At 42.6% G+C, this 21,114-nt stretch overlaps 1 protein-coding gene across 3 annotated transcripts in view; it reads right to left on the reverse strand.

The window, feature by feature from the left end:
- Positions 1-10,190: 10,190 nt before the first annotated feature.
- LOC143020165 (uncharacterized) overlaps positions 10,191-21,114 on the reverse strand; it is a 32,071-nt gene continuing 21,147 nt past the window's right edge. For 2 of the 3 annotated variants that reach the window (XM_076176335.1, XM_076176331.1), the window contains exons 6-11: positions 19,410-19,464; positions 17,820-18,136; positions 17,330-17,449; positions 16,603-16,851; positions 16,086-16,238; positions 10,191-10,323 (exon numbers count right to left, since the gene is read on the reverse strand). In XM_076176335.1, coding sequence (XP_076032450.1) covers positions 16,234-16,238; positions 16,603-16,851; positions 17,330-17,449; positions 17,820-18,136; positions 19,410-19,464 — 746 coding nt within the window. In that variant the 3' untranslated portion in view covers positions 10,191-10,323; positions 16,086-16,233. The remainder of the gene's footprint in view (positions 10,324-16,085; positions 16,239-16,602; positions 16,852-17,329; positions 17,450-17,819; positions 18,137-19,409; positions 19,465-21,114) is intronic. The other variant, XM_076176338.1, reaches the window with a different exon arrangement.

Consider the following 21,114-nt stretch of genomic DNA (forward strand, 5'->3'; position numbering starts at 1 on the left):
AGGGAGTGCTAAGATGGGAGGGAGGGTGGAGGGGAGTGGAGTGTATTTAGGAATGAAATGGGTGGGAATGGTTTTATACCTTTTTCTTTTTGGCTACCTCCCTTGTAAGGGGGAAAAAGTACATACATACACCAAAGGTTTTTCCCCCTTACAAGGGAGGTAGCCAAAGAGAAAAATCATAAAAACCATTCCCACCCATTCCATCCCTAATAAACTCCACTCCCTCCACCCTCCCTCTTATCTTGGCACCTCCTGGATGACGGGTCATCCCTGCATCTTGGCCACTGCCAGAGGCAGTCGTGAGAGACAGCACATCTACAGCAAGGGCGCTTCATTAAATCAGCGACACCCCCCTCCCGGTCCCCTTATGCAGAAAAGGAGAAGATGGGGATAAATCCCTTCAGACTGTGTCATATTTTTCTCCCACATACTACCTCACCCCACATCCCTCCACCCATTCCACCTCATGCATCACAACATCATCCATATACAACCATTCTCCATTCACCCATGTCTTCTGTCTTCTCCTGTCCTTCCTCAACAGATATTCCCCTCTTCCCCAAAGCCCCTTTCACCCCATCCATCCACCTCATCCTAGGTCGCCCCCTCATGTTCACTCCCTCCACATCTGCCTTCCATACCTCTTTTACTAGTCTTTCTTCACTCATTCTTTCCATGTGTCCAAACCATCCTAATACTCTTTCATCAACCCTATCTCCCAACTCCCTTACCACCCCTGTTCTCCTCCTCACCTCCTCATTTCTTACTATATCCAGCCTAGTAACCCCCATCATACTTCTCAGACACCTCATCTCAAACACATTCAAACTCCTTCTCTCTTATGTTCCATGTTTTTGCCCCATACAGTGCTGTTGGCACAATCTCTCCCTCATACAATCTCCTCTTAGCATCCATTCCCAAATGTCTATTCCTCATTATGCTTTTTAATCCACCAAGGCATTTACTCGCTTCTCTCAATCTACATTTTACCTCCACCTCCACTCCACCCTTTCCTGCCACATTCGCACCCAAGTATCTAAAACTGTCCACATCCTCCAGTCGCTCTCCCTTAATACTCACTTCCACTCTGCTGCCACTTTCACCCCTTGTACATCTTGTAACCTTACTTTTACCCACATTTATCTTCAGCTTTCTTCTTTCACACTCTCCCAAACTCTGTCACCAACTTCCTCAATACCTCCTCTGATCCTGCTACAAGCGCAGTGTCGTCCGCAAACAACAGCTGGCTCACCTCCCACGTTTCTACATTTTCTTTAAACATCTCCAATCCCTGACCCACCACCCTTGCATTTACCTCTCGCACCACCCCATCCATGTATATGTTGAACAGCCAGGTGTGACATAACACATCCCTGACAAAGTCCCACCTTTACCTCGAACCACTAACTCTCTCCATTTCTAATCCTGACACATGCTCCACTACTCTAGTAAAAACTCTTGATAGCACCTAGAAGCTTTCCTCCTATCCCATATATCAGCAAAACCTCCCACACTGCCTTCCTGTCTACACTGTCATAAGCCTTTTCCAGATCCATAAAAGCCAAAAAAACATCCTTACCTTTTCTTATAGCTTTCTCAAAATTTGATCATCGCAACCTCTACCTGTCCTAAATCCACACTGTTCCTTGCAAATTACTCCCTCTGTTCTTCTCCTAATCCTCTCAATCAAGATCCTCCCATAATCCTTCCCAATTACACTTAACAAGCTAATCCCTGAAACTACTACACTCACACTTGTCCCCTATTCCCTTGTAAAGTGGAACTATGCAGGCACTCTTCCAGTCCTCTGGCACTCTACCCTCTCTCCAGCAAACATTAAATAACCTCACCAGCCAGTCCACCATCACTATACCTCCTTTTTTTTTTAGACATTCTGCACAGCATCCATCCAGACCAGGTGCCTTGCCTGCTCTCATCATCTTAACAATTGCCTTGACATCATCCTTCCTTATTTTTCCTCACTCTCATTTTCTTAGCACTTCCCACTGCAACTATCTTTCCCTCCCTATCCTTCACATTTAGCAACTCCCTAAAATATTCTGCCCATCTTCCCCTTACTGCCTTCTCTTCCATTATCATCTCTCCATCTGCACCTTTTACCTTTTCTTCTCTACTTGATTTGCCTCCTCTTCCTCTCTTAATTTCTTTCCAAAACATCTTTTTATTACTATCAAAATTTTCTGTCGTACTCTTACCCCAGTCAAAAGACAATTCCACTTCCACCCATTTCATCCACACTTACTCCACTCCCATCCACCACCCCTCCCTCTTTTCTTGACTCTTCCTGGATAACAGGTCATCCCTGCATCTTGCCCACTACCCTGAGTCATAAACAATGCAGCAAGACACAACACATCCACAGCATGGCCTCTTCATCTAACTGGCAACCCCCCTCTTTGTCCCCTCATAGAGAAAGAGAAGATGGAGAGATATCCCTTTGGGCTGTCAAAACAGCATTCACACATTACCATTCCTTTCCATGCATTACATCATCCATATACAACCATTCTCCACTCACTCCTGTCTTCTCCCTTCCTCAACAGTCATTCCCCTCTTTCTCAATGCCCCCTTTACCCCATCCATCCATCTCATCCTCAGTCGCCCCCTCCTGTTCACTACATCCACCTCTGCCTTCCACACTTTGTTTACTAATTTTCTTCACACATTCTTTTCACATGTACAAACCTCCCCAATACTCTTTCATCAACTCTATCTCCCTACATATTTCCCACTCTTGCTCTCCTCCTCACCACCTCATTTCTCATGCTATCCAGCCTAGTAATCCCTACCACACTTCTCAAATTATTTCATCTCATACATATATATACCAAAGGCTTTTTCCCCCTTATTAGGGAGGTAGCCAAAAAACAAAGGCATAAAAACCACTCCCACCCATTCCATCCCTATCACACTCCACTCCTCTCCACCCTCTTCCCTCCCTCTCATCTTAGCACCTCCTGGATGACGGGTCATCCCTGCATCTTGTCCACTGCCCTGGGTCAGAAGCAGTGTCATTTCATCTCAAACACATTTAAACTTCCTCTCCACTCACCCCTATCTTCTGTCTTCTTCCTTCCTCAACAGACATTCCTATCTTTCCCATTGCCCTTTTTACCCCATCCATCCATCTCATCCTTGGTCACCTCATGTTCACTCCCTCCATCTCTGCCTTCCATGCCTCTTTTACTAATTTTTCTTCAGTCATTCTCTCCATGTGTGCAAACTATCTCAATAATAAAAATGAATCACTTAATAATAAACAAATAAATAATATAATAAAAATATTTTTTTGTCTTTATTCCTAAATAACTTTTATCCATATTTTTTTTTTATTCCACCCAGATATTTACTTGCTCTCTTTACTCTGCAGTTTGCCTCCAGATACATTCCCCCACTGCTCTGTGGGGCCTAAGGTTAGTCCTGCCAGAGCCATCAAAAAGTCATCTCCCTGCCAACCATCTTCTAACCCCATTAATGTTTCTTATGTCAGTCCCTATAGGACTGACACTTGGCCTTCTACCTGGACCCAAAACTTGGTCATCAACTTCGTATTTCCTTCACTTATATAAACAAGGAGCTCTGGCAAATGGCAAGTGCTTCCCATCCTTCTAATACCTTCAGCCAGTGACACAAACAGCCCCACACTAATACAATAAGACACCAATTCAATGTTTCTTCCTAAAGAAATGTATGAGAGGGTCTTAGGACTAATGCTGTGTGGGGCTGCAGATTTCCCATCAGCAAAGCTTGAGGCATCAAACGAACAACTGTTTCTATCCTCACCCCTAAAATAACTTTACTTCCACATGCATCTCACCATTCGTACTCACATTTAACCTGCCCTATCAACATTCCTTATACATAACTTCACTTTTACCCATGAATGGTGAGATGTACATACATACATATACCAAAGGCTTTTCCCCCCTTACACAGGGGGTAGCTAAAAAAAAAAAGGCATGGAAATGAAATGGGTGGGAATGATTTCTATGCCTTTTTCTTTTTGGCTACCCCCCTCTGTAAGGGGGAAAAAGCCTTTGGTATATGTATGTACATCTCACCATTCATTCACATTTAACCTGCCACTATCAACATTCCTTATACATTACTTTTACCCATTCACTTAAAACCTTCTACTCTTGGTCACCAGTTGGTTCAGTATTTCCTCAGAATTAGCCACGTGCAGTATCATCCACAAATAACAGTTTATTAATTTCCCATATGCTTTTGATCTCCCTTACTAAATCCAAACCTCTGCTTAACTGCACGTGTTCACTATTTCTGTTGATATTGGACTTGGCCAAATTCGGAGGATAGGATATCATTAATTCATTACTCCAATTCTCTTTTGCATGAGACTTGTGTCTCAAAATAAACTAGCCATAGCTACCACTTCAGCCCATAAGTCACTCACTGCAGAGATTGTGTAGCTGTCTGATTGGGGTGAACGCAGGGCAATGTTGTACCAGGTTCTCAGTGTCTTCCGTGAAAGAGTGTCTTCAAAAATAATTCCAACTCTTTCTACCAACTTGATACAATGAAGAACAAAACAGTACTGTAAATATCTGCCACTTACCGGATCTTTTTCTTTAAGATGCGAGCTGTTCCTATTTTCTCCACCATAGTCTTCATCACTATATTGCTGGTTACTATCACTTCTCTGGTTACGGTCACGGTCACGGTCACCATATCTGTCATATTCTTCATCCTCATCTTCATCTCTGCTTCCTTGTCCTCCACGCACATTCTGTCAATAGAACAAATGACATCAGAAGACAAAGAAAAGAGATGCTCTGGTAAAAATATTAAGTCTACACATACATATACAAACTCCTTAATCCCTTTCTACAAAGAATGGCTGAATTAAAACACTTGTTGTCCTATGTGATGATGATTCGGTTTAATGTTGCAAACTCCCCCTATGAAGAGGCTAGGATGGTGCCCCATACAGAGGACTTTGAAGTGTGGAATTTAATGAACCATGTCCTTGGTCCAACTCGCTGGCAGCAAAGTTCGAACTGCTGTCATCTTGACCTCTACCCACTCAGCCAGTGAGGACCCTATATGTACTATGTTCATACATACATATATCAAGGGCTTCTTCCTGCTTACAAGGAAGGTAGTCAAAGTCAAAGGCATCCACTCCCAGCCATTTCATCCCCACATACTTCACTCCCTTTCACCTTCCCTCTCTCCCTCTTGGTTTCTCCAGGATGACAGGTCATCCTTGCATCTCACCCACTGTCCTGGGTCAGAAGCAATAGTGCAAGACAGAGCACATCCACAGCAAGGCCACTTTAATTGGTGACCCCCCTTCTCTGTCCCCTCATGCAGAAAAAGAGTAGACGGGTAGAAATCGCTTCAGGCTGCATCAAAATACCATTCACACGTACTCCCTCACCCCCACCCCCCTTTTCATGCATCACAGCATCATCCATACACAACCATTCTCCACTCACCCGTATCTTCTGTCTTCTCCCTTCCTTCCTCAACAGACATCCCCCTTTCCCAATGCCCTTTTTACCCCATCCATCCATCTCATGCTTGGTTGCCTCCACATATTCACTCCCTCCACACCTCTTTTACTAATCTTTCTTCACTTACTTTCCATGTGTCCAAACCATCCTAATACTCTTTCACCAACCCATCTCCCAACTCCCTTTCCAGCCCTACTCTCCTCCTCACCAATTTTGTTTCTCACTCTATCCTGCCTAGTAACCCCTCCTATACTTCTCAGGCATTTCATCTCACATTAAAACTGTTGGTACAATAGGGCGTCATTACTTGCAGCGAAAGTCGAGGGGATGGCAATTCGAACCCTGCCAAAGGCGAAGTTGAACCAGGGGCATGGCTCATTAAATTTCACGCTACAAAGTACTCTGTGGAGGGTACCGTCCTAGCCTTCTGATAGGGTGGGGTTTGTGACGTTAAATTATATCATCACAATCACTCCATACAATCTCCTCTTAGCATCCATTTCCAAATGTTTCCCTCTCATTTTATTTCTTGTAGATTGATCACCCATGTCTCCTGGGAGTAAGGCTAGGTAGCTCCTCCATTCTGCTTTATTTTGAGTGTGCTTATTTTTGAGAAATAGTTAGCAAGGAAATATTTATTTCTCTCTCTGTGTGTGCATGAGCACATGTGAGTGCATGTATGCATGTGTGTGTGTGTGTGTATACAGTCAGCACCATCAGAAGTGGTGTGCATAATTTTCTACCCGTGTCACATCACATTTGCACACAAAACCACAAGAATAGTTTTCATAATGCGTACTCCCTAACTTTTAGTATTTACTGTATCTTCCCTTATCCTTCAAGCAAGACCTGAGGTGATGTTTTGGAAGATGCATGGAGAAAAGTTGGCCCAATGTTTTGAAGGGCAGCAATTTGGGTACTCCCTAACTTTTAGTATTTCCTGTATCCTCCCTTATCCTTCAAGCAAGACCTGAGGTGATGTTTTGGAAGATGCATGGAGAAAAGTTGGCCCAATGTTTTGAAGGGCATCAACAAGTTTTGGCACACTGCACTTTCATCAAAGCCCACAAAATTTCTATTGGAGAAAGGTTAGTACTGCTGCCTGGTCAATCTTTTATATACTCAAACTGCCACAAAATCCAGCCAATCAGATACCAATTTTGATGTGTGAGCAGGTGCTCATCCTGCTGGTACACTTCACTTTGACAGATGTTGAAGCAGTCCTCAAAATGGTCTGCCAAGAGTTCTAGGTACCTCCCCTTGTTGACTGTAACATTCATTGTTAAGACCATTAGCTTTACAACACTGTGGTACCCAATAGCACCCCTGTGCATGACCAAGTCAGGGTGTTTGACTGTCCCCTCACTGTATCTGGGGGGAGAAGAGATCTTGACCACTGCGTATCATAATCTTTCTTCCTCGGTTGATAGCGATAGCAAGGGTGGCCTCATCAGACCCTAACACTTTCTTCCACTTGTCCTGATCTCAGACAAGGCATTTCAGGCAAAAATGAATTCAATTCTTCTTTTGCCTGGCTGTAATAATCAGTTTTCTGAGGTAAGCAATACTCATACCCATGGTTGTTGTGGAGGCAACTCTCCACAGTCCTCAGAGACACACTGGCTAGCAGTTGAGTTATTTGTTTTGTTTTAATTCTTTAGCAGAAATGCAAGGTTCCCTGTCAACTTGGCACTGCAGAACCTTGAAGGCCCTGGGCATAGTCCTACAAACTCTTCTGTCCTTTTTCTTGCAAGCTCTGGGTCAGTGCCACAAGTGTCATGGTAATGCTTGATCCACCTCTGCACAGAATGCAGTGGAATGCCAATGATGCTTAAAATTTCTTTGTTAAGACTTTCCTTCCTTTACCTGGGTAGCAATACTTGCCAGTTGGTCCTTCTTCAAGTCCTTTCCTGAGCCCATTGCTTGATGATGAACAACTGTGCAGGAGGAGGAGGAGGAGGAGGAGGAGGAGGAGGAGGAGGAGGAAGAGGAGGAGAAGGAAGAGGAGGAGGAGAAGGAAGAGGAGGAGGAAGAGGAGGAGAAGGAGGAGGAGGAGGAGGAAGAGGAGGAAGAAAAAAAAAAAAAAAGCCAGTGGTAACTGATCTAATAAAGACTGCACAATGTCATCAGTCTTGCTGGCCTGTACCCACCATTGGTGTGGCAATTTTCCAGACATATTTAAACCACTATTTTATGGGGCGGTCTCTTCCTCACCATCAGAATTAGTGGGAGGGCATGAGGTGCCAGTTCTAGTGACGCTGACTGTATGTATTTACCTAGTTGTATCTTACGGGAAGGGGAGCTATGCTCGTAGTGTCCCGTCTTTGTATCTCGCAGTGTTTAATTTGCTCTTAAATTCGTGTATAGTTTTTGAACGTGTGCATGTGTGTGTATATGGATTGTAGCAACAATTAAATGGCTTGGCATTCTTTAGGAGTGAAGATTAAGTCTACAAACATGGAAGTGCGTTTACTGAGTGACCACAGGGGTGTCAGTAGAATCCCTAGTGTATTAACTGTGGAGAAAAGACATGTGTAAAATCAAGTGTGTGTGTGCAATAAATACAATCACTATCATACACCTAGTTCTTAAACAGCATTTCCAACTGTGCTTACAACCAAACTTTTAACTTACAGATCCTTCAGGTCTTTTATCATCCCTCCTTGGAGCATCTCTCTTTTCATCCCTGCAAATAAATGCAATTTTTAGTAAAATGTCAGTTTTACTTCCACAATTAATACCAATACATACATACATATACCAAGGCTTTTTCCCCCTTCCAAGGGAGGTAGCCAAAAAGGGAAAGGCATAAAAACACTCCCACCCATTTCATCCCTAAATACACTCCACACCCCTCCCACCCTTCCTCTCATCTGAGCACCTCCTGGATGACGGGTCATCCCTGCACCCTGCCCACCGCCCCGGGTCAGAAGCAGTGTCGCAAGACACAGTACATCCACAGCGAGGCCGCTTCATTTAATCGGCGACCCCCCCTCTCCGTCCCCCTTTGCATATAAGGCGAGGACGGGGAGAAATCCCTTCGGGCTGCGTCAAAATTTACTCACACATACTACCCCACCCCCCACTTCCCCGCCCATTCCTCCTCATGCAGTCACAACATCAATACCAATAACCCCAATAAATATGATGACATACATTATGGCTTCTATTCTGGTTAATGACTAACTCCAAGGGAAGATGGGACAAAAATTAGTGTAGTGGTTTTTGAGTGATCAGTCTGTTGAGTGTAGCTGTGACAAGGATGACCCTTCATCCACATTGAGCTAAGATAAGAGGGAAGGGTGGTGGATGGGAGTGGAATGGGTGGTTGCCTTAACTTGACTACCTCTTTTACAAGGGAAAAGAAGCCCTGATGAAATGTGAGGTATATAGGGGGTTATGAGGGTTGTGAGAAATGTGGAGGTGAGGAGAAAAAAGTGAGGTTGGAAAGAGCATCCATAGTTGATCAAAGAATCCCGAGATGATTTGGATATATGTAAAGAATGTGACGACCAGCAAAAAAGTGTGAAAACTGAAGTGGATGGAGGGAACCTGAGGGAAAGACCAAGAAATGAAGTGGATGGACATGAAAAAGAAATGCCATGGGAATTTCTGTCAAGGGAGAGCAGCAAATCGAAAGGTTGTAAATGGACAAGAAAATGATGAAGCCCAAAGTGATGTTCTTGTTTGCTCCATAATTCTCTAGAGTGAATGAGGATGGAAGGGAGCATCGTGTAATGAAGTACATACATACATACACATACCAACAGCTTCTTCCCCCTTACTAGGGAGATACCCAAAGTCAAAAGCATAAATCCACTCCCACCCATTTCATCCCCACATACTCCACTCCCATTCACCTTCCCTCCATCCCTCCCTCTTTTCTTGGCTTCTCCTGGAGGACAGGTCATCCCTGCATCTCGCCCACTACCCTGGGTCAAAAGCAATGCAGCAAGACAACACATCCGCAACCTCCCCTCTCCACCTCCTCATACAGAAAAGGAGTAGATGGGGAGAAATCCTTTCTGGCTGCATCAGAATATTATTCAAACATACTCCCTAACCCCCCCATCCCCACACCTCCCTTCCATGCATCACAGCATCATCCATACACAACCATTCTCCACTCACCCCTATCTTCTGTCTTCTCCCTTCCTTCCTCAACAGACATTCCCCTCTTTTCTAATGCCCCTTTTACCCCAACAATCCATCTCATCCTTGGTTGCCCCCTCACGTTCAATCCATCTACCTCTGCCTTCCAATTTTCTTTTACTAATCTTTCTTCACTCATTCATTCCATGTGTCCAAACCATCCCAACCAACAAAGTGGTGGATGTAAACAAATTCCAGCTGTCAGGCACTGTTGTGGAGGTGTGGTATTTTGCGGCACTGCCTCTAGCCTGACCAGTTTGACAGGGATGGGGATGAACTTTCATCGATGAGGTGTTATGATAGGAGAGGTGACAAATGGATGTTAACAAGTATGCGATGAGTGCAAAGTGTGTGTGTGTACTCTAAATCAGGACATGCCCCTTTCAAGGGAAAAAGTACCTTTAGATTGACTGCATGTATTATATGTACATATGTTTATATACATGCACATACAAATATGGATATATATCTAAACTTGTAGCAATTCTTGAAAGTACATAAATTCAAGTCTGGTGTAAAAGGTTACACAAATAATACTTACCTTCTTCCACCTCCATCTTGCTTCTTTAACTTCTCCTCAATTTCTCGTTCTCTTGCTGCAGTGTCAACTGGTCTGGCATTACCAAATATACCACCACCGCCACCTCCACCTCCACCTCCACCTCGCTGCTCCCTGAAAGTTGAAATTCATGTTAATTTCAAAGTACATACCTGTGGCAAATTGTAAACAAATGTGGATATACATTCATACGTATAGAATTTGAACTTTATATCATGGTGAATTTGCTTATGTTTAGTTGAATAAAGCCTAGAAAAAGGTCCCGAATTTTACTCTTCATTCAAGAATACCAAAAGGTCTTTTCTTTCTTACAGGGGGGGGGGAGAGCCAAATTATACATCCACTCTTCACCTATCTATATCCAATGGCTGTCCCTTTAATCTTATCTTCTTGTGCATGAAAGGTCGTCCTGTCCCCTGCCCAGAGTCCGGGTCAAAGCTATTTATCTATATACACCAAGGGCCTCTTTCCTCTTCTAGCCAAGGTAGCCAGCTTAGGAACACACCGACTCTCACCCATTTCACTCCCATCCACCTACCAGTTTCCCTATCATTTCAGCTCCTTGTGGATATTGGGTCATCCCAGCTGGTCATTCCTACCACTTCACTACAGGCCAAAACCACCTCTCCTTTCACCCATTCAAGAAATGACAAAGCAGACAAGACAAAATACAGACTTCATCAATTTATCATCCATTCACAACCTCTTATGTCACTTCTCTACATATATATACCAAAGGCTTTTTCCCCCTTACAAGGGAGGTAACCAACTCCTTTCCCTCTTATCTTGGCACCTCCTTGATGATGGGTCATCCCTTATAAACACAACTTAATTATTTTTTTTTTGTCTGTCCCTTTTCCATGTTTTACTTTCTTTTGAGACTCATCACTTCATCCTACACTGCCTGTCTAACCTTACAAAGATAACCTACCTCTTCCTTGAGTGATTTGTGGGCCAATCCAGTGGCTGTTACCAGTTAACTGACAACTGTGGGTCATACAAGACCTGGGACAACAGACTGGTTGATTCACTGTGGATACAAACTAATAGTCTTTCCCTACCGGCCAAGTGAAACCAAACACTCTTCCAAAACTAAAGTTAGATAGATAGACTTTATTTGGCAATGAATCAAACACTCACTTCTTCCGTTCTCTTGGTTGATCATCTTTTCCATCATCATTTCCTCCTCCTCCTCCACCTCCACTTCCTCCTCCTCCTCCTCCACCACCACCACCACGTCTCCAACGATCTTCATCATCACGGCCACCATCACGGCCGCCATCACGGCCACCATCACGGCCGCCATCACGGCCACCATCACGGCCGCCATCACGGCCACCATCACGGCCGCCATCACGGCCACCATCACGGCCGCCATCACGGCCGCCATCACGACCATCCCTCCATTGGAATAATAAATGTAAATTGCCGAGGATAACACAAAAAGCATGTACGCTTATTTCCATTGTGGTCCTCATCAGATTATTCTACACTAAGTCACACTGACAACATACGTAGGCCAAGTGAAACCAAACACTCTTCCAAAACTAAAGTTAGATAGATAGACTTTATTTGGCAATGAATCAAACACTCACTTCTTCCGTTCTCTTGGTTGATCATCTTTTCCATCATCATTTCCTCCTCCTCCTCCACCTCCACTTCCTCCTCCTCCTCCTCCACCACCACCACCACGTCTCCAACGATCTTCATCATCACGGCCACCATCACGGCCGCCATCACGGCCACCATCACGGCCGCCATCACGGCCACCATCACGGCCGCCATCACGGCCGCCATCACGACCATCCCTCCATTGGAATAATAAATGTAAATTGCCGAGGATAACACAAAAAGCATGTACGCTTATTTCCATTGTGGTCCTCATCAGATTATTCTACACTAAGTCACACTGACAACATACGTAGGGGGTTAAGGGGACGAGAGACAATCATGAGTAATACCGTCAGTACACATATGACACATAAACATTGTTATAGTTTTGCTAATATTACTAAAATGTTTGTACACATAGGAATATTGAGACCAAAAATTTGAGCACCATCACAAAAAGGAACATTGCATTAAGCAAAGGAACAACAAAATAATGTTAAACTGTAACAAAACAGTATGAGTGAGTACTACATCAGAGTAGTACCATTAATGATATACTGCATTCTTCTACAGCTGTATCAACACTGCCTAAAACTTCCTTTCAACCAATCCATCAATAATTTCTCTCAAATATTGCCAAAAGATAACGTAAACATCATTTTTAGTTATCCCAATAATCTATTCAGAAAAGAAGTTAACGTTCATCACAGACCAACAGAAGACATAAATCCCGGAGTTTACAAATTACCCTGCTCAGATTGTGATGAAGTGTATTGGGGACAAACGGGCAGAGAATTAAAAATGAGAATTAAAGAACATAAAAACTCAGTAAAATATGCTCAACATAACTCCGCGGTATTTCAACACGTAGCCAACAATAATCACAGAATAAATTGGGACGAGGCAAAAACCATTTTCAAATCCAAATGTAGTTATAAAAGGAAAATTATTTAATCTTCCTTAATAAAACAATTCCCGAATTTTAATATCTCAAAAGGCCAATGGTCACCAGATTACATAACCACCTTGGCAGTTAATAAATTATTTCCTCATATTGTAAAAGCGGACGATTTACTACATAACCCGCGTAACAATATAGATGCCACATGAGATGTCTTGTCCATGTTCCCTAACTTTACCTCTCTCATCTGTATATAAGATATGTATGTTCTCTTGTCTATGTATTCCGCTTGAAGAGGATCACAGCAAGTGATTGAAATATACAGAAATTTGTTACTTCCTTCTTTTCTTAAATCCAAATAATAGTGGGTTTTTAGTGCAATTACTGTGTAACAACATTACTGGACAGTGATGTATGAGTGAGTACTACATCAGAGTAGTACCATTAATGATATACTACAATATTCTACATCTGTAACAACATGTAGTTATAGTGAATGCTACACTGCAGCTAGGGTCACCTATTAATTAAATCTAACATTTAACTTGAATCTCAGGACGGAGTAGGCAATTAGTATGAGCACTAGGGAGTAGTACATTATAACCTGAAGCACCAGAGGTAGGGTACAGGGGACCAGTACTCAAATGAGTAAAACAACAAGGAGAACAAGGAAAAAGGTCAGATCATAACTGTTCTCGGACCCTACCTGAGACATAGACCATATTATGACTGGCAAAACAAAGGTGGAAACCAATTTGTAAACATCAATCATTGTTATACTAATCTAAACTTCTGAAGAAGAAAAGAAAAGAAAAAAAAAAAAAAAAAAAAAAAAAAAAAAAAAAAAGGGGGGGGGGGGGGAGTCAGAACAGTTATGAGTGAACGCAGATTTGGATGGTATTACTTGTGGAATCAGGTATCCCTCACTAAGCTAGTACATACATATAAATATACCAAGGCTTTTTCCCCCTTACTAGGGAGGTAGCCAAACAGGAAATGGCATAAAATCATTCCCACCCATTCCATCCCTGAAAACACTCCACACCCCTCCACTCTCCCTCCCATCTTAGCACCTCCTAGATCCCTGCACCCTGTCCCTGGGTCAGAAGCAGCGTCGCAAGACACAGCACATCCACAGCAAGGCCGTTTCATTAACTATGCGTCCCCCCCTCTCCGTCCCCCCATAGAAAGGAGAGGACAGGGGGAAGTCGCTGCGGACTGCGTCAAAATTTTGCTCACACACACTGCCTCACTAAGCTAGTAGCACACAAAATCAAGGCTGTTCTCTGTCCATAGCTGAGACATATAGTAACCCTTGACTTTTTTCTTGAAGGTAACCTTGCTATTTGACTTCTTAATGGACACAGGTAGTGAGTTCCATAGTTGGGCACCTGTGAAGTGAAAACTGTTTTTGGTGAAGGAACCTGCAGGAAGTACAATAAGAGACTCTTGACTGTTCCGGGTTCGGTTCTCAGCCAATAATGTAAAATTACAGCTCACATATGAGGGAGCATAATTATGAATGACATTGTAAACCTGGTTTAGTTTCAGCTGCTGGACACGATATTTTACAGGTAACATTCCTACCTTGCTAAATTCTTCAATACCAATATAACTACGTTGAGGTAAATTTAGTATGAATCTAATTCTCTTATTTTGTGTAACCTGTAGCCGGGACTGTTTTTTTTCTGCTCAGACTACTGTACCAAGAGCTACAAGCGTAATCAAAGTTGTTAACCCATAGCAGTAATACATTTCTCTTCATCTTCAAACATCTCTCACCAACAGTTTCCTATTCTTTAGCAATTTTTGCTACACATTTCTTCATTTCCTCATTCTTCCTTTCTTTACTGTTCCATTCGCTCTTCATAAAGTTCCTTCTGTCCTTCCTGAATAATTTTTTCTTCCACCCTTTTTGTTTCCCTATTCCTCAATATTCCTTCAATCATCTAGGAGGTGCTAAGATGGGAGGGTGGGTGGAGGGGTGTGGTGTGTTTTCGGGGATGGAATGGGTGGGAATGATTTTATGCCTTGTCCTTTTTGGCTACCTCCCTGGTAAGGGGGAAAAAGCCTTGGTATATGTATGTATATATGTATCTGTTATACTGTGGAACCATGACAAGTACCAACAAATTGTGGTCCTCCAAACACGCATTAGAACTGCCTCCTTACCAACCTTCAAAACCTATCAACACACTTGCCTCTATATGGAATTGCAATACTTAAGTCTTCAGACAAGGGCCAAGATTTCTCTACCTACTTTTATGGTACTACCTGATTTGGGAGATAGGGTTGATGAAAGAATATTAGGATGGTTTGGACACATGGAAAGAATGAGTGAAGAAAGACTAGTAAAAGAGGTATGGAAGGCAGATGTGGAGGGAGTGAACATGAGGGGACGTCCTAGGATGAGGTGGATGGATGGGGTGAAGGGGGCTTTGGGGAAGAGGGGAATGTCTGTTGAGGAAGGAAGGGAGAGGACGGAAGACAGGTGAGTGGAGAATGGTTGTATGTGGATGATGTTGTGACTGCATGAGGAGGAATGGGCGGGGAAGTGGGGGGTGGGGTAGTATGTGTGAGTAAATTTTGACGCAGCCCGAAGGGATTTCTCCCCGTCCTCGCCTTATATGCAAAGGGGGACGGAGAGGGGGGGGTCGCCGATTAAATGAAGCGGCCTCACTGTGGATGTACTGTGTCTTGCGACACTGCTTCTGACCCAGGGCGGTGGGCAGGGTGCAGGGATGACCCGTCATCCAGGAGGTGCTCAGATGAGAGGAAGGGTGGGAGGGGTGTGGAGTGTATTTAGGGATGAAATGGGTGGGAGTGTTTTTATGCCTTTCCCTTTTTGGCTACCTCCCTTGGAAGGGGGAAAAAGCCTTGGTATATGTATGTATGTATGTACCTGGACAGGATGCTGGGATGACCTGTCATCCAGGAGGTGCCAAGATAAGAGGGAGGGAGGAGGGTGGAGGGAAGTGGAATATATAGGAAATGGAATGGATGGGAGTGGTTGCTATGCCTTTCTCTATTTGGCTACCCCCCATGTAGGGGAAAAAAGCCTTTGGTATATGTATGTATGTACCTGCACCTTTTTACATAAACTAGCCTGACAAACAATAACATCTACCTTCCTCCTACCACTATTAATTGGCAACAAAGAAATTGTCCCTTCTACACTAAAGCTGCACACAACACTCAAAACTCTTCTAAAAGATCTGAGAATTGGTCACTATGGGGCTGCAAATTTCCAGTCTTGAAACTCAATTATTATGATTATTTTATACATATTCATGACACTTCTTCAGCAGTGAGGTGGTTCATTTAATCCCAACAGAAAACAAAGTCGGGCCGATCCTCAACTCACCTCTTGGGAGGCTCGTGTTTCTTGAGTTTTTCTTCTATTTCGAACTCTTTACGAGCGGTGTCAACAGGTCGTGCACTTCCGAATATGGAGGAACTAGTTCCAGATGAATCTTTGGGTTCCTCAACTGGAAGAGATCGTGGTTGCAAATTCAACCTGCAAAAGTAAGAGTAATTATAAGAGATTTATGCATTTATTAATATTTTGCATTTAATCAATTTTACATTTATTTACAGCAAAGAAGTATGTGGAATGCAGAAATGGATGGAGTGAACCTGTGGGTACACCAAGAGTGATATGGATAGATTTGGCCTAATGGGATAATCCATAAGTTTTTTTCTGGCTGATTTGGGGGAAAGGGAGATTGGTCATATAATTAAGTGGAGGAGATACACCAGTTCAGAGTAACATGCCCAGTTGTTGAAGTAATATGTCTAGGCACATTTCACATGTGCATATTTTTAACATGTTCAATTGCCTTTAAAAACTAAACTCACACATTTAGAAGTCAAACACTCACTTCTTCCGTTCTCTTGGTTGATCATCTTTTCCATCATCACTTCCTCCTCCTCCTCCACCTCCACTTCCACTTCTCCTCCTCCTCCTCCACCACCACCACCACGTCTCCAACGATCTTCATCATCACGGCCACCTTCACGGCCGCCATCACGGCCACCATCACGGCCGCCATCACGGCCGCCATCACGACCATCCCTCCATCCGCTCCCACCTCTTCTGTCATCATCAAATCGGCCTCCAAACCGACCACCTGTCGCAAAATATTTCATGTTAAAACAGATAATAACACATTTGTTTATATTTACAATATTATTCAACATGATCACAACTTTTGAACTATATATATTTTCATCAAGTTCCCTCACAACACACATAAATGCCAATGGTTCATGCTTTCCACAGGCAAAAATAGAAAAGAGAAAGAGGAGAGGAAAAAATAAAACAAAATAAAATAAAATAAATAAATACTTAAATATCAAATAAATGAAAAACAAAACAAAATAAAATAAAGAAGCAAGTACAGGAAGCGAGTCCAAGCATCTTGGTAATTAGAGAACAAGAAATTACCCAAAATGATTCTCAAAACCAACAAAAAAATAAATCAAACACAGAGTTACTCAGAAACAAGACAAAGCTTGCTAATACTACCCTATAAATCAGATCCCTCTGTTTAGTGCAACTGTTCAGGTTTCACTTGAAGATAACTAGTGAGCGAAAGAGGAACTCACCTCTGTCATCTCCTCTGTCATACCCTCTGTCCCTTAGGCTCCCAACACCTCTATCATCTCTCCTGCTATAGCCTCGATCACCACTATACCGGTCGCCACCATAACGCTCCCTGCCATAGCCTGCACCATCAAGTAGCTTATACTTTAATTCAACTACATATGCTTTCAATTCATTCCATACACAGGTGTTTCCTTTAACACATGGTCATGTATAGCATGAATGACAATGACACTGAAATTGACTCATTTGAGAAACACCCAAAAGTTGTGATAACACTTGAGAAAAAATAAGTTGAACAGAATTCACACTTCTACTTGTAGGTCTTGAATCCCCATGCAATACAGTTACTTTATCAACAACCCTACTTCACCCTAGACTTCAAACAATTCTACATTTCATACAAAACATCTATAATGGAGTTGTTAGTTGGTATCATTACCTTACGAGGTTAAAGAAATTTAGCTATATGAAAACAACACATTACTCTACCTCTGTCTCGATCGTCGTACCGGTCTCTTCCTCTGTCACCAAATCTATCACGATCCCCAAATCGGTCACCTCGATCTCGGTCGCCAAAGCCTCGGTCTCGGTCACCAAAGCCTCGGTCTCTGTCACCGAAGCCTCGATCTCTGTCACCGAAGCCTCGATCTCTGTCACCGAAGCCTCGATCGCCCCGGTTTCTATCACCAAAGCCTCGGTCCCTGTCGCCAAAGCCTCGGTCCCTGTCGCCAAAGCCTCGGTCTCCTCGATCTCGGTCACCGAAGCGGTCATCACGATCTCTATCACCAAAACCACCCCTCCTTTCTCTGTCAAAGAAATTACATTATTCATATACATATAAACAAATGACATGGATGAAGGAGTGGAGTGTTATTTGCATGTCTTTGCAGATGATGCAAAAATACTAAAGATAGTAAAAACTGAGGAGGATTGCAATTCATTACAACAAGACTTGGACAAGATCTGGAAATGGACTCAAAAGTGGGAAGTGAAATTCAATATCAAGAAATGTTTTATAATGGAATTTGGAAAAAGTGAAAACAAAATATCAAGAGATTATAAAATTGGTGAAGAAGAGGTCAAAAAAGTAAACTTGGAAAAAGACCTTGGAGTGATGATCAGCAAAGACTTGACACCGGATAAGCATATTAATAAAATAGTGGAAGAAACCTACAATTTATTGAGGTCAATAAAAGAGGCATTTGCCTATTTGGACGAGGAAATGATAAATTCTTTTTTAACTAAAGAAGAAAGAAGGAAGAAGGAAGAAGGAAGAAGAAAGAAGAAGAAGGAAGAAGAAGGAAGAAGAAGGAAGAAGAAGGAAGAAGAAGGAAGAAGAAGGAAGAAGAAGGAAGAAGAAGAAGAAGAAGAAGAAGAAGAAGAAGAAGAAGAAGAAGAAGAAGAAGAAGAAGAAGAAGAAGAAGAAGAAGAAGAAGAAGAAGAAGAAGAAGAAGAAGAAGAAGAAGAAGAAGAAGAAGAAGAAGAAGAAGAAGAAGAAGAAGAAGAAGAAGAAGAAGAAGAAGAAGAAGAAGAAGAAGAAGAAGAAGAAGAAGAAGAAGAAGAAGAAGAAGAAGAAGAAGAACGACGACGACGACGACGACGACAAAACTGGCACCAACTCTTTCCAAAATGACATATGAACAAAGACTGTCCAAATTAGAATTACCAACTCTGGAACACAGAAGGGAAAGAGGAGACCTACTATCTATAGAATTATGAAGGGAATGGAAATCATAGATAAGAATGATTTATTAAAATGGGACAATGCAAAAACAAGAGGACATGAAAAGAAACTAAAAGATAATTATAGAAGATATCTTAAAAAGCAAGCAAGCTTCCCACACAGTGATAGATATTTGGAACAAATTAGACAAAGAAACAGCATGTGCAAACCCTATTCAAGATTTTAAGAAAATATTTGATGCTGAGAGATACAAAGGTGGGTCACCATGAGCATAGCTCCCTTCCCGTAAATACAACTAGGTAAATATACATACATACACACACACACATATGTATATATCAAGGTTATATAATTCTGATCACATAATCCCATGAAATGACCTTATGAAACTCTACCTGTCTTCGAATCTACCACTTCTTCCTGGACTCCTGTCGCTTCTGAAATTAGGTCCTGAAATTGAAAGGAAAAACAAATGTATTTGATCATTAAAATACATCACATACATCAGTCATTATGTTACCCCAATACTCTTTAGCAGGAAACCTGCAACAATACTGTATGGGTACTGCTTCACTACTGGGTAGTGACCTGAACACAGGCATACTGGTGTAACTGTTGTTGTTGTTGTTGTTGTTGTCGTTCCCTAGACTGTCTGTCCGAGCAGTCCCGTCTCCCCAAGGAAGGCCACAGCCGAAACTGGGTTTTCCCACAAATCCTTTATAGAGTGTATGTTGTGTTGTTTGCGTGCATGATTGTGTATAATGCAGTCTTCCATTATGTGTTGTATGGTATGGGGTGAAGTGTTACATCCTGGGCAGCTGTTCACAACACGGTCGTCCAGCCTCTTCTGGTAGCTTAGAAGTGCTGGGTGGTGACCGCATCGCAGTCTGGCCAAGTGGACTCTGTCCTTACGTGGGAGAGAGGATTCAGAAGGGTGGATATCAGGGGGTCTGGCATGCAGCAGTGTGTTGTCTTTCAGTGTGTTAATGGAGCGGTGAGTGATATGATTATGAATATGTTTCCGGAGGCTGGTTTTTGGTGGTTGTGGAGGAAGAGAAGAGAGTATCTGTGAGTAATAAAGGTCTATGGGTGTAGTTTTAATGTTTCTTGGTGTGTGTGGGTGTTCTGCTATGTAGTGTAGCGGGTGTGATGTGTTTGTGGTGGCTGCAGCAAGTGTTTGTGTGCCTCTCATGTCGAGGTGGTCCTTGACTTTGAGGACTTTTGTTTCATGGTGTAAATGGTCTGTAGGTGATGTATTTGTGCAGCCTGTAATTGTTTTTAGGGCTTTGTTTTGTATGATTTGAAGGGTGTTGTGGTGTGTCTCACTGAGATTAGGAGCCCATGCAGGACTCGCATAATTCATCACTGAGCGTATGCATTGTTTGTATATTGTTATATTAGTTTCTTTGTTTTGTCCAAATGTTGTTCCAGTGATTGACTTAAGTGCGTTAAGTCTAGGTGTGCATTTGTTTTTTATGTTTGTGAGGTGTTGTTTGAAAGACATGGATGTATCGTATGTTACACCAAGAATTTTCGGTGTGTTTGTGTGTGGTATTAGAGTGTTGTTGATGTAGAGATGAGGTATGTATTTGTGTTCTTTTGTCCAGTTGGTGAGAAGTGTTGCTGTAGATTTGGTTGGAGCTATTTTGAGTCTGTTTGTGATGAACCATGTGTTGAGTGTGTCAAGGTAAGGCTGGATTATTTCTGCAGCTTTGTCTGTGTTACGATGTGTGCATGTGATTGTTATGTCGTCTGCGTAGGAAGAGATTTGTATTTCTGAGGTGTCTGGCGTGGGTAAGTCATGCATGTATAGATTAAATAATGTGGGGGATAGAACTGAGCCCTGTGGTACTCCGTTCTTAATGTTTCTGATGTGCGATGATTGGCCATTATATGACACATGAGCATTCCTGCCTGCCAGATAATTGGCCAGCCATCTTTTGGTGTTATTGTGCATGTCTGTGTTATATATTTTATTTGTTAGGTTGTGGCGGGGGATAGCATCAAAAGCTTTACTAATGTCCAATGTTATAAGAAGTGTTCTGTGGTGGGGCCTATCTGAATTGATGCCATCTAAAATTCTTTGTGTGAGGTTTGTCA

The sequence above is a fragment of the Oratosquilla oratoria genome, chromosome 3 (genome assembly GCF_046742065.1).
Source record: "Oratosquilla oratoria isolate Oo_2021 chromosome 3, ASM4674206v1, whole genome shotgun sequence".
NCBI lineage: Eukaryota > Metazoa > Arthropoda > Malacostraca > Stomatopoda > Squillidae > Oratosquilla > Oratosquilla oratoria.